Below are 14556 nucleotides of genomic sequence, written 5' to 3' on the forward strand. Positions count from 1 at the left end.
GATTTACATCGCCAATAAACACAGGCCCATTTTCAAGCTTGGAACTGGAGCAATCCAACATCAGCAGCTTCTCAGAAAAGCTGCTCCAGTAACAGAGAAAGACACATTATTCAAATAAGCATTTTAAAGTTTCCCCCCTAGTGTTTCATTTCTGTATATAACCACTAGTGACTTGTACTTCACTAGTTCCATTAGGTTGGCTACAGGGACATAAAGAACTCTAGAACTACTCAACCCTCTAAAAGATTTGTCAGCACATCCAAAACTCTACTCTGAGGCACAAATGTGAAAGGATGAATATTAATTCCCTACTACTCCAACAGTTCCACTACCTCTCTAGGTCTGTCATGTTAGAAACGCTACAAAACTCAATCTAACGGGAAGATAAGGGGTGCAACAGACAGATAAGAGTCTAGGATCAGTGCAGGTATTAGATCAGTTTATTATGTTTACAGTTCAAGCAAATCACACATCTTAAACCAAGAACACCTTGGAAATACCTCAGTCTTTTTCTCGATCCCCTGACTTACAGAAGCAAATGCTTGGGTAGTAAGTGCTAGTAACCAGAGCAGATGCTTCTTTTCTTAATTGTGCAACAAGCAATAATACATTATTGATTGAGACATGCATTATATGTTATTGGAATTCCTTTAGCTTGTAACTGTCAACAAGTCTGATCAAAACAGAGGTTTAAGCCTCTAATTATTTTTTTTAAACTGTAGAAAAGTATAACCATAGAAGAAACTACTTGACATTTTATCAGATGTGACAAATACCACCAGTAAATTAAATGTAGACTTCTTATTACAAATAGGAATATAGAAATGCAGCATGAAAAAAATTACAGAAAAATTTGTATACTACACATTTCAATTCACAAACTGTGCAAAAATGTTATCGCAAAAATACATACTCTACTTCACATCAACTCACTATTCCTTTCCACTGTAAAGAAAAGAAAAAATCTTCATAAAAAAAGCAATTAATAACAAATATTAAACAGTCTTATAATCCCTCCCAAATCAGAAGTCTCAGTATCTCCTCCAGCAACACATACTCTAGAAATCAGGGCTTACAGCACAGTTCTATACAAGAAAGGCAGGACAAGACTCCTGAAAGTCACTTCAGCCTCTAACTGGCAATTTTTTTGAAATGCTCTAAACCCTTGACTTCAGAAAGTGATTAAAGACAATTGCATTCCATTTGATCCTTCTTTTCCACTAGCCACATTCCTGAGATCCTCATCTCTTAATAATAAGAGCACAGAACAGCATTCAGACATCAACCTTTGTAATCAAAGATACGAACTCTCAAACTCAGAAGTACTTTGTCATTCTTCCAAGCAATCAATTTGCTTTTAAATTTGTTACCTTCAATGCAATCTCTTCTCCATCCACTTAATGCATGAGATAGAAAAACAACATACTGTACAATGCTGTCTCTATAGTTTAGCTAATCTGATAAAGTGACTTAAAGTGCAACTTAAAATCTGAAAGCCTTTTTGTTGTTGCAGAAACTCATTTACAACAACATTTTAATATACTGTCAGGAGTTTAAGCTAGATTACATTTGAATAACCTGGGCTGGTGTTAAGTATTTTTATGTACAAACTTTTACATGTGTAACAAGAATGTTTTGAGAAACAGTTGCATAAGACTTCATGACAAATAAAATAGTCTTAATGAACTCCAAGTTATATCTAGCTTCCCATAAAGTTAGCTATACCCAAGGAGAAATCTCTCTATTATTCTGTCTACAGCAGAAAGACTTAAAAGACAGACATGAGAAAAAAATCTTCAATTTGAATGAAACATTTAAACTGGAGCTCAGAAAAGCTCAAGTTGACTGAAGCACGAAGCACCTGTAAACCAGACCTATTTTCAGTGTTAAGTACACTTAATCTACTTTCTATTTCAATATATCATTAACATTCTTGAATATCTTACTGTTACATTACTAGAGGTTCTCAAGGTAAAAAAAAAAAATCAAATATGAAAATAATTTTTCACATTTTGTCTTAAAAATCTTTATTTGCATAGAAAGTAACGCCCTGATTTTACCTGTTTACCCACAGATGAAGAGTGTTTACCATGTTGGCATCATATCAGGAAACCACATTCTTCCAAGGTGTTTGGAGACTTCCAAATGAAGCCGATCTAAGCTATAATCATTATCTGGAATCAGTACCTCCTCCATTATAGAAAGCTGTGTGAGCCTGCCTCCACACATCTTCACAAATTCAATAAAACCCCTGCAAGTTACTTCACATTCCCCAAGTCCCATTGCTGTTAAGTTCTTACAGCGCTGAGCAATCTGAATAAGTTCATCGTCCAAAGGTTGAAGTCCGTTAGCACATACAACCAACTCAATTAACCTCGGGCAGTTCAGGCCAATACGACCTAGCATTGCTTTGCTTACTGCACGACCAAAGTAAAGGTGCGTAACAGGGGTTTCCTCTCTGAAGAAAGCATCAAATTCTTCTTCATATAGGAAAAAATACATCACAATGTTGACTTTGGGGGAGTGTTTAACAAAAGCATCCCAGCTTTGCTTTTTAATAGTGTGAAATTCAACCTGTCCAGGATTTTCACTCACAACATCTATGCGAAGGTGTTCAAGGTCCACGTGTTTTTCACTTGAAAGAGCCAGCAACAGCTCATCACTTAGTATGTAGTAGTTCAAAGCCAGCTCCTTAAGTCCGTGACACTGGTCAGCAACGCAAAGAACTCCTGAGAAACAAAAGAAATTGATCTGTAAAATGACAAGTGAACATAAACACAGCAATGTGCTGCAATGCTCAAGCAAGTACTATGTCTACTGACTCGAATGTTCATGCTTATAACAAAAAAACAACAAAGTATGATAGAAGTTCAGAATATCCTTTCATTGGGTTTTGGCCACAAATAGTTATCAGCAAGGTCTGGTAAGACCCAGCTGAACTTGCCGCTGTTCCCGTTCCCAGACCTCCTTCCTACAGCACTTATCTGAGAGCTCTTTTTAAATGAACATCAGCAGCCAAGTTTAACAGCTAAGCTAAAAACTTTCCCTGAGCTAAGACAAATAACACACTGCTCTTGATCTGCTGGAACAGGGTTCACAGATTAAATTGCCTCTTGTGGATGCTGGATATAGGAAAAAGACTAAACCAGCATTCCCTTTACCTTGTTTTAGGGTTTCAGGAGAAAGGTAATTGAGAAGGGACTCAAAGGTCCTTTGAACTTCCCATTTAGAGCCTTTCAATGGCATTAGCCACTTGCCAAACAACACTTACATGAGCAAGTTCATGCTACTAGATCTGGACACAGGAGGACACTAAAGAAATTGAAAGGCTCTTGCTCTTTTACTGTTAGTTTTAAAATATATTTACTCCTCCTGTTTTTATTAATATAACTTTGAAGAGTTAATTTTTTTTTGCTCAGTAAGTTAAACTCACAGCACTTTGCAAAACAGTTATGAATAACAGCTTTCACACTCCTCAACCCATCAATTAGTAATAAATTCATCTGGGATTTCGCACATACAATCCCACAAAATATCAGTTCAATTTACAAGGTTGCACATATATATAAACTGTCTATATACAGTACATGAATAACTGTTTCGAAAGTAGGTCTCAACTATTGTTTTATGTTGTTTTTCTACTATATTTTTCATGCATATTCACTACTCACCAGCAGGTGATACGTGAGGACAGCTGCTCATTTTAAGCAGTTTTAAAGTATCACTGTTGTTAGCAACAAGAACCTTCAAAGAAGGATCATCAAGTGGTGTGTCATCTATCTTGATCGAGGATAATGACTTGGAGTTTACAAAAACTACTGTCAGTGCTGAAGCAAAGTGAGCCTGTTTGGATGAATTGAAAGAGGAAAAAAAGTCTTATGAAAGACAGGTGGAGCTTCACCGAAACTTTAGGTTTTGCAACCATAAAAACTTCAAAAATAATTACTTCTTAGGTATCCCCTTTATTGAGTAAAGAATATATGCTCATCATTGTTTAGATTAATTTTTTCTTGAAATATGGTTTCTAAGTTATATTTTATTAAAAAAAGGATAGAGTACCTTAGAGACATTCATGAAGCTTGGTTTTGCTGTAGAAATCAAACCCAGTGTCTTGATAGAACAGTTCACCAACTGAGAAAGGATGTTGCAGGCTGCTTCTGCTGACTCAGTACTACTGTCAACCTATAAAAGCAATTTAAAAATCATGAAGTTATTCTTTACTATATTTCAGAAAATAGCATCGCTGATAGCCAAGACTGCAAGGTCCACAACCATTCAAGCCACACCACACCAGGCTTCACTTACCACAAAGACAAGAAAGGAACAATAATTAGAAATTTCAAGACAAGAAAGAGTTTAGGAAGGTCAGTAGTAAAAAAATATTTCCAAGTACGATTGATAGTTCTTTCCTATATGAACAGACACCACAGATCTATCTAGGCTTTCTTTTCAAATAAGCTCAAGCCTATAGTTATTTGTATAACTAGTGCCAGTATGATCAACAATGGTACATATGTACTTGAGGTCTATAACTATCTAAGGTGTGGGGGGCAAAGTGGCGAGGCCAGACTCTTTTCAGCAGTGTGCGGAGACGGGACAAGGGGAAATGGCCAGAAGCTGGAGCATAGGAAGTTCTGCACCAATGTGCGCAAGAACTTCTTTACAGTGTGGGTGACAGAGCACTGGAACAGGCTGCCCAGGGAGGTTGTGGAGTCTCCTTCTCTGGAGATATTCAAGACCCGCCTGGACGCCTACCTGTGCGACCTGGTGTAGGGAACCTGCTTTGGCAGGGGGGTTGGACTCGATGATCTCTGGAGGTCCCTTCCAACCCCTACGATTCTGTGATTCTATGATTCTGTAAGTACAGTTTCCAGACTTCTAGAGCAGGTAAAAATTTGAGAAGATCTAGACATCCTCAGCAAACTAAACCATTTTGCCTGCATGGGGAAAGCTTTGCATCTCGAATAATGAACTGATTCCCCATTCATCTGTAAGATCAATGACCAACTTTGGACAAACGACCATTTCATCTCACGTTCCTCCTTTTTAATAGCCAAGATGACAGAGTTTCAATACCTGAAGAAGCGAGATATAATTTTAAGTGCATGGAAAAGGGCACAAGCTGCAAAAACAGACATTAGATTGCCAGTTCATTATCATCTGTTACCTTATGTGCAGAAGTGACAGGATTTAATAACTTATCCATGGATCTCCAAACATTAAATCCTAACACTGCTGACAAAAAGCAGATTTCGATTTGTATCCAAGTTTTAGCATCAGTTCTTTCTTCTGCTTTTCCTTCACAGATATGACTATCTCCTCTTAACAAGTGACTATAAACTGTTAACAAAGCAAATTCGATTTCAACTATGATCTTCTTAGATAAATTATTAGTAAACCCACACCAACTAATCAAATAAGATCAAGTTTATGCAGTCCTGAGACTGCCAATATAACCTTCCTTTAAATCAAGGTTACTGTTACTTCATTACATCCTTACTTATCAAGCACCTGAATATACATGGGTAACATCTCCCCCCTATTCACATGAATTTTAAAATCTCAACTTGTTCTTCACAGTACAGACAGTTTTGCAAAATTACACACATAAGACTTCAGTTCCCTTCCTCCAATTCATCAATGTGTAAGAAATGTTTACCCACACAACAATCTGCTGAGTTCTCAGACTGCCACCAACACTGGAGCAGAGAAACTCCGCAGTATATTCTGTCAAACATAATTCAATCTTCAGTGCAGTATCACATAACGTTAGCTCTTTCCTTACTTTGTAGGGACTAGAGTGTAAAAATCAGAAAGAAACAATGAGTATGTGTGAAAAACAAGTTATTCCAGTAACTGTCTTTTTAAATATAACATTTCACAGGAATAACACTTGAGACCACCAACACATATGATTTGATTCTCTGTAGGCAGAGAAGCTGCCTACATCATGCAGAGCAATGTGACAAAACAAGCCTCCATTTACCCAAGACTTTACCTTGAAGCTGACATACTGCAGATGATCAGCGTGCCTCTTGATAATCTGCTGAATTAGATCAGGATGAGTAGACTTTAAGTAAGAAGTAGCTGGCTGGCTGAGTTCAAATTCAAATCTCCTCCAGAGATCTGGGATGTGAAAAACTTCATTCCACCTTCGACAGACAGATGATGCCCTGGCTCGATCTACCAAAGGCAGGAACTGGAAAATGCGCAGAATAACATGGTGTGGAAGGCTTCCCCAGTCTATTGAGGCATGGGGGTCACACTCACTAAAGGCTGACCCATATAAGCAAGTTTTCTGTTTTTTGTTTTCCTGTGATGTTTGAGGAACGGCATGTTCAACCATAACTTTCTGCCTAGCTCTCTTCATCGTGAAAGTTTCAGGCACTGGACCAACCCAATGTATTCAAATTGTACAAGTGTCCTGAAAGTCCTCACGTGCAGTAGAACTCTAGAAAAATAAAGAAATTAGGGAAGAAAAACAATAAAAACAGGGAAAACACAGTAAGAGATAAATAAACCATGTTACTAACCTGCCATTTTTGCTATTAAAAGCTTGTGTCCATGTGTTAATGTCTAGCATATAGACATGAGCAAGGACTTTGCTTCTCAACACCATTTGTTTGTACAAATTATACAACTTGATTTTGGTACAAACAAGTTAAAAAACAAGTTCCCTAATTTACCAGTTGCAGTTTAATCTGTTACTACTTCAGAGTGTATCAATCATTTTGTCAAAAAGTAGTATTTAAGAGCAATATACTTTAGTAAGAGCAAATTACATACCTTTAAGCTAATCTCAGACTACAAGAATTCTAACTTCTACAGAAGCCAATTCCCAAGCACTTCCTACAAGCAACAACAAACATTAACATATGTGTCTCCAGAAGAATCCAATTCAATACTTTTGCTCACCTCCCTCACAGACTTTTTAAAAGACAAAAGACAAAATTGATGCCAAACATAGAAAAGCCTGCACAACTAACAGCAACAACATACTCCACAGGCCTGTCAGCAAAACAAGAGCAAGAAGTGAGATTCCCATGCTGGTTTTTTTTGGCATAGAAGACAGTGATCTCACAACACAGCAAAGTGCACTACTCCACCAAACAACCTTTAATTCCTGGTTCAGATGACAGAGAAGAGCAGGAACAGTTTTGATTTCATATTCTGACACAAGGCAGCCTACCTAAATCAATTCAACACTGAATTCTATTCTGCAGTTAATCCTCAATAACTGTTTTAACTGTTTCAACAGCTGCTTCATTTTACAGAGGGCTGAGGACCCTTCCAAAGGTTCTGCTAATTACACATTCAGCCTGATCTCCTATTTGCAACAGCCTGAAGGGAAGTTTTGCATTACTTCACCATGTATTCCTCACAAATCAACAGAACACATCTATTTTTAGTTGAATTGTCTTTCCATGACAACCCTCACAGAATGCTTTTTCTGGGATTCAACTCTACTTACTGTTATTTCTCCCCTCTTCATGCGTTACATAAAGAAACTTTAAGAAATAACACTGGTTCTAATTCTTATTCCAGTTTATTCATTTTTTACTGATGCATTTCCAAATATGCCCAGCAGAAGAAAAAAAAAAGTAGCAACACGAATAAAGATCTGGTAAATTTCAAATATTCACAGACAAATTTAGTCTGATGTTCACATTTTGTTTTGTTCTATCCCTTATCTTGAGTTCTTTGGTTTATCATGATTCTCAGGCAGCTGTAAAGCCTATTGACCTGCTCCATCTGACTCACATTTTTTGCTCCTAAAGGCCACACATCACAGCACGAGTGAGGCCTTCAGAGATCGCTGCTCCATGCACACAGAAAATATCTATCTTGTAACACTACACTAACCCTTGACCTCTGCCCAATGCAAGTCTCTTCTCTGCTTTCTCTGACAGGATATTAAAAATCACATATACCTGCATTATCTTGTGCTTAAGAACAGTGTGTTTGCTCTCACTTCTTAAAAGAGTGCAAGTCAATCACAGTTCTGACTTCAGTATATTAAATACCCAAAATGTTGGAGTAAGTTAGATGCACTGCATGTATTTGACATTTAGGGTGGAACTTTTCCTTAGTATCTCATTATGATGGAAAAAAACAAAACAAAACCCAGGAATGCCCACCAAAAGCCAGACCATCCTGTCAAAAATGCTGATATTTTCCACAGCTGACACATCCTGATCTGTAGGCCATTGAGGTGACTGACATACACGTAACAATCCACTCTTATGAAAAGAAAGCACATGCCTCCTTTGAGAAGTGAGAAAGGAGAACCTACACAACTTAGAGCTGTTTGCATGACCAGCTTCTCTAATGCTTGACCTAACAAACTGTCTCAACCACCAAGAAATTTATTCCAGCAGTCTTCAGACATTTTCACCTTAGTCTCTTCAAGGCTATATTTACGATAGAAACAAGTAATACCCACAGAGAAATAAGCTATTAACACTGCATTATATTTAGTAACTGGATCTGTTCTTCCTTGAATAGACACATGCCTTACGTAACAATTGGGAAAAGGCTGCAACTCAGAGAAAATGAGTGGTATGCATACATTTCAACATACCCTGCTTCAAAACAAAGCAGTATTTCTACAGTAGTATTACTTATGTAATGAAGATGAAAGCTCAGCATGAATAAACACCTTGCTACTATCAAATTATCATTTACATGATAGTTCAAATTGTCATCTATGTGACAACATATTATGATTTTTGAGTTCTTTAAGTCACACAATGAACAGGCATTCCAAAGTATTACGTGTGGATGTAGTAATCAACAGTTACATAATACATACTCTCTCTTTCAGTTACTGGTAGCTGAGCTAAGTTTAGTTTGAGTCAATTACCTTCTAGTTTTTTTCCCTCCTCTCTCCTTTGAAGGTACTGAAAAAAACAGCTACTTTCTAAAACTGAGGTCAAGACAAAAAATTAAACACTGTTGTCCGAGAAGCATTTCTATGCTTCTGCTATTCTCATGCCTATCTATAACAGCTTAGTAACATGTTAAGTCCTGAAAAAAAGAAATAAGAGTTCACTTTCTTTTTTTAAACTTTTTTGAGCTTCAGAAGGTGCAGCTTTAGCTCCCAAAAAAAGGTCCTGACATAGAAAAACCCCCAGAAAAGCCATCATTCCCCCAACCCAAAAGCCAGGCTACACATAAGATTCAGTATATCCAAAGACCAAAACGATGTGACAAGGTAAAATGGTACATATAATATTCATACTCTCAGTGACAGAGAGGGGCCACAATTTGTCCTTGTTGCTACATACCTTTAACACTGATAATTCTGCAAGTTTTATTTTTAGTACTGCAGTACTTTTTAACGCAGCAAAATTACATTGTCCTACTTTGTCAGACGCAAAGTCAGCAAATGTTCCACCAGTTATCTACAACAAAGATTTCACCAAACATGAAGCCCTAATATTCACTGTGAAGGTGTAAACGCCTATTTTGTTTTGAGTACCCGAATGAGAAAAAGTATGTGAGATTATGTTTATTTCTATTTCAGAACTTAATTGAAGTAAATAATAGTTCCACGTGACATAATCAGGGTAGTAGTCAATGAAACATTTACATGCACACATACCTCCAAAGAATGTGGAAGTTCCTGTCAAGTTACCAGCACCTTTTTGGTATCTGAACATCCATCCCACTGTTGAATCATCCTGTATGTGTGCAAGGATTCCTTAACCAGAAGGCAGGGATGGGTCCCAAAAGATGAACTGACCTGCAAAGCCATTGACCAAAAAAACAAAACTGTTCTGCAAAGTTTGGGAGACCCATGGGAAGGACTAAGGTCAGTTTTGGAACCAAGACTGAGAGGAATAGTACACTCTGTGCTGTAAGGCAGATATGGCAGCAGAACAACAAAAGTGGAAAGGAAATTAGTTCTACCAAATGCCATCTGACAACTATCATTTAACTAATGGAAAGGTGCATGTGTTAGCATAAATCTAGATTTAGCATCACCTACAGTTTTAGCCACATCAGTGCTTTTATGCAACAAGAAAACACTTCTGAATTCTTGATTTGTGTGTGTATATAAAATATATATATACATTTTTAGGAAGTTATGCACCTAGATAATAAGCACTGTTGTTTTTTCTGCTTGCTGTGTACAATAATTAAAGATAAAACTCCTAATATTGTAAAATTTAAGGACTTCTAGTTTAATATGCTATTTAGTTGTATCACAAAAGTGTGCTTACGGCATCACTATAAACATGACAGTAAAACTACTTTGCCTAATTAAACTCTATGTGAAGAAAAAGACACTGATGTATGAATGAATATGCTCCCATCTGCTAATATGAAAAAGATACTCTTGAATAATAGTATGAAAGAGCATCTTGGTCTGCTGTAAGAAGGTATACACAAAACCTCCAAAATCAGTAACACTTTGGACAGTATTTGAAGAAGTTTCAATGGAAAGTTATAGGAACAGCTACACCCACCTGGCTAAACTACAATAGGTTCAAAATGAAAACATAGATTTAAAAACTGAACAACATTACAACTTTAGGATGCTTTCAAAGTTGTGTGTTCAACTAAAAATAAGATTTCTAGCAGATTTTTATTGCTAAACTTTCTAATAATTATTTTAAAAATCAGACATCAGGCTTTAGATTCTCCTAAGACGTAAGTCATATCATCTTTTAAAAACTACACAGTTAATATCAGCCTTATAATTTCAAGCAGACACAGCACATGTTTTAGATACAAACACAACAGAGCAGCAGCCCCTTATCTCTTAAGCAAAACCAAACTCAAACACTAAACACCTTGCGAATAATGTTGCTCAGCTCACTCACAGAAGAAAATTCAAGGCCTGTATTAGAGTTGATTTACATTTACAGAAGCGTATGCAGATGGCACAGCTAGAGAATTTTGTAATTTATGGTGGCCTTGTGTTGCACATAGAATCTATAGGTACTGCATGTACCCTGCTAACCACGTGTCTCCTGACTCCACATGGAACATACAAATCACATTCATTTGCAGAAGTGCTTTCAGTGTCTAACACAAAAGGTAGATTCATAATGACATGTGTGAACAGAACACAAATGACAATGAGACAACAAAACACAGAACGCAATTTAAAGATTTTATGCAGAAGTTAATTAAGTGTAAGCTTATAAACCACATGGAGTACTTTGAAGCAGCTTTCTTACCTGAAGAATGCTTCCAAGAGACAACAGGCAAGAAATGAATGAACTGACGTAGCTGCAGCCATGGGGCGCTCAGAACCATCTGTCTGCTTTCCTCTCCTGTCCAGATAAAATGCCAAAAATGAAAATCTTTATTAATTAAAACAATAGAAAAATACACGGATACTGATTTAAACATTTTCTTGCTAGCAAGAATGGTTTCTAAGGAATCATCTTAACACAAGGTAACTTGTCTCACATCGCAAATACTGTTACTGATAGAACTGTGAGATCAGGTTAAGCCCAACATTGATGTGAAACAAGTGTTGCAACTGCATTTACATTGTACATTGTCAATAGTACAGTGTAAACAGCATGCTTTCAATATGTGCATTATAGTTACTATTAATAGTGAAGCCTATTAAACACTGCCTGTAACTGTTACAATAATCTAAGTGTCGTGGAAAATAGAGAATTAAAAAAAAACGCTTTTTCTGCCTTTTTCTGTTTCTTGGCAAGGCTGACTATCAGCCCAGGGACCTATGTGACAGATGACCTAAATGCAAGCATTCCCTTCTACCACATGGCACAGCTTCCTACCATCAGCCATGCCAGCAGCATGAAGTCACCACCCAGTCCAACCCTTGGCACACAGTCACACAGCAAGGAGCAGCCCGTGAGCCGCAGTCCGTCAATAACAAATCACTCAGCCTGCAGCCTCCTCCTCCCTGTTTAAAAGTTCCCAGGGAGCAGCGACAGCCTGCCCAAGCTAGCAGGTCTGTTGTCAACTACCATATCAGGGCGTTCATTTTAACAGCCCCTTATATCCCTTCATGCTGCTTGCTTTTAATACTTCAAGGACAGAGAAGTTTGTGTTCCATTATCCTTCATCTTCATCATAAACAGTCACTAAGCTTTACACCCAAGCACATCACTGAATTTTTTATTTTTTTTTTTAAACAAAAGCACACTCAAAACTGAACCCTTGTCATGCAAACCTTTTGACCCTCATCAGGAAAAAAAATAATAATCTACCCATCTATTTTGATCTCTGATTTCAGTATTTTGCATACCACAAAGACTTAAAACTTTCTGCTTTTACCAGCTGAATACTTCCTACTAACTACAGACTGTAACTAACTGCTCAAGAAGCGAGCTTCTCTCTAACAGAGCTGCTCGAGCCATCCAAATTATTATCAAAGATAAACAGCAGCAGCAGAGTTGAAATACTTGATAAACTGATGGGGTTCAGCAAGTCTAATCACACCCTCATTTGTGTAGAGGAAAATATCAAATAGAGGTGCACTAGTTTACACAGCTGTTTTCCACTATAAACACTATTGACTTCAGTGCATTGCTGCTGAAGTCTGCTGCACAGTGGCATGTTATCCTACCAAAACAAACCCAAATCCACGTCATCAGCAGGGATCCAGGAAAAGTTCAATAGCTGTTTCTTCAGCTTATCCTGGTAACAGAACCACAAACTTCTGCTAAAATTCAGACTTGCAAAAGCCTCTCACAATAAGGGATTGCAAGCAGGGGACTCCAAGAAGTGGCAAGCAGTGGTTCAGTTAAGCTAGCAGCTGTTCACTGTTTCCCATGCTAAAATATCAGTTGCAAAAAAATAAAAATAATAAAGAAAAGAACCCATATTACATGTTCAAGCCACAAAGAAAAAACTGCTTCCTCAATTTAAATCCCACCTGCAGTTTTTAACACCAAGGCTCAATCGGAATTGAGAAAATAAAATACCATAAAATAGATTTTTAATAGAGATACTAAAAAAAATTGGATGCCAGTTTACAGATCTGCCCTTACCAGCTGAAATACCTGCCATGTTAACCAAAAAGTCTTCAGGAAATCACGTTTTGATAGCAACGTGATCATTCTCAGAACATTAGAGCCTGCCTGGGAAACAAGACCAGGTACTGCATGCAGGCAGTGCCAGAGAGCTGCTGAGACGGGTGACGCAGCGAAGGGCTGAACTGCTGAGTTCTGGCAGAGTACAAAAAGAAAATCAGAAACGCATTTTAAGCCTAAAACTCAGAAGATCCACCCACCGAGTGCAGTGAGGTCCTAGATTAAGCTTTTCCTTCACGCAGGACACAGCAGCCTTTTTACGGGTGGGTGCGGGGAGCATTTCTGCTTCTGTGCAGGATTGTTTTCAATCAATCCTCATCTTTCTCAACCTCAGCTGCCTCCTCGGGGACTTATCACTTTAAAATACGCTTATGACAAAGCCTTGGAGACCTAAAAACAACAGCGTTCAGTTGCATTCGAGCGTTTGCGTTAGCTCTAACTGCAGAAACACAACTGCACTGCCACTTGAGCGTTATCTAGGTGGCAAAGTCTAGCTACAGCTCGACTGCTGCACCACTCAACAATAAAGCAGCTCTCACCGCAACACCCCTCTTCCCAACTGTGAACAAACCCCAAGGCTTCCTTTCTTTTCCTCAGCGACACAACTCTTTAAAACACACAGCTCTTTAAAAGAGCTCTCTCCCGCAGGCCGGCAGTTCCTGTCAGGCTGAGCCGACAGCTCCGGGCAGGCAGAGGCCCGGCCCCGCCGCCACAGCCAACAGCCGCCTGGCGCCCAGGTCCCCAGCAGGCCCGGCCGCGTACCGCTCCTCACGCCCGCTTCCTTCACCTCCCAGTCGGGATCCCCACAGCCCCCTTTCCCGCCCCGCAGCTCACCGCCTCCTCACGCGGCTCCTCGCACGGGCAGGGTCGCAGAGCAGCCCCGAAGCTCGCAGCCAGCCCAGCGCCCTGCCCACGCCGCCGGCCGAAAAGCGGAGGGAGGGGAGGGGCCGACACGGGCCCGGCCCTGGCACAGCGCGCAGCGCGCAGGCGCGGCGTCGGCCCCGCCAAAACAGCGGCACGTGACGCGGCGGCGCCATTTCGCGCCCAGCGAGCCTCGCCTCGCTGCTAAAATGGGAGGGCGGGAGGCGGTGTGAAGGTGTCCGCTGTGTGCCAGCTGTTCTTTATGCTCTCCTATTGCTCACTCTAAAGCAATAGAGGTGTTTCTTTCTCCCAGCTGGGTGGATACTGAGATCCCTCCATAAAGAAAGATGTGTCTCCCAGAACGGACAGAAAGCATGGCCACCTCGCTTGTGGTCTTGGATTTCTGCTGGCAAAAGTGCCCCTTTAATTCGAGACCTAAAGTGTAACGAGCAGCAGATTTTATTTGTACGGATGTGCAGCATCGCGTTAATCAGCATTTCTTTGTGATCATTGCAGCATCTGAGTTACCTGATACTTATTAATACAAAACGCACAGAGCAGATCTCCTAGCTCTTGCACAGAACAATAATGAACAATAAAACCTCTCTATATCTCATAGAAAGAGATAACGCTAAACGTGCTCAAGGTGTTTCGGTGGTAGATTTTATCT

General features: G+C 39.2%; 1 protein-coding gene across 3 annotated transcripts; it reads right to left on the reverse strand.

Annotated features, from left to right (window-relative positions):
- Window positions 1–419: 419 nt before the first annotated feature.
- Window positions 420–13988, reverse strand: LOC116232203 (F-box/LRR-repeat protein 21-like). 3 transcript variants are annotated; one of them, XM_031598382.2, is made up of 8 exons: window positions 13860–13988; window positions 13226–13415; window positions 11190–11285; window positions 9605–9745; window positions 5999–6451; window positions 4060–4182; window positions 3672–3843; window positions 420–2729 (listed from the first exon to the last, which is right to left on the reverse strand). In XM_031598382.2, exons 5-8 carry the CDS (start codon window positions 6368–6370, stop codon window positions 2086–2088), a joined length of 1311 nt encoding a protein of 436 aa, XP_031454242.1. In that variant the 5' UTR covers window positions 6371–6451; window positions 9605–9745; window positions 11190–11285; window positions 13226–13415; window positions 13860–13988; the 3' UTR covers window positions 420–2085. The 3 variants fall into 3 exon arrangements, with proteins under 3 accessions (XP_031454242.1, XP_031454241.1, XP_031454243.1); XM_031598381.2 differs by lacking the exon at window positions 13226–13415; XM_031598383.2 differs by lacking the exons at window positions 9605–9745; window positions 13226–13415.
- Between the last annotated feature and the right edge of the window lie 568 nt (window positions 13989–14556).

This window comes from Phasianus colchicus, chromosome 15 (assembly GCF_987193195.1).
Source record: "Phasianus colchicus chromosome 15, bPhaCol1.hap1.1, whole genome shotgun sequence".
NCBI classification, from domain to species: domain Eukaryota; kingdom Metazoa; phylum Chordata; class Aves; order Galliformes; family Phasianidae; genus Phasianus; species Phasianus colchicus.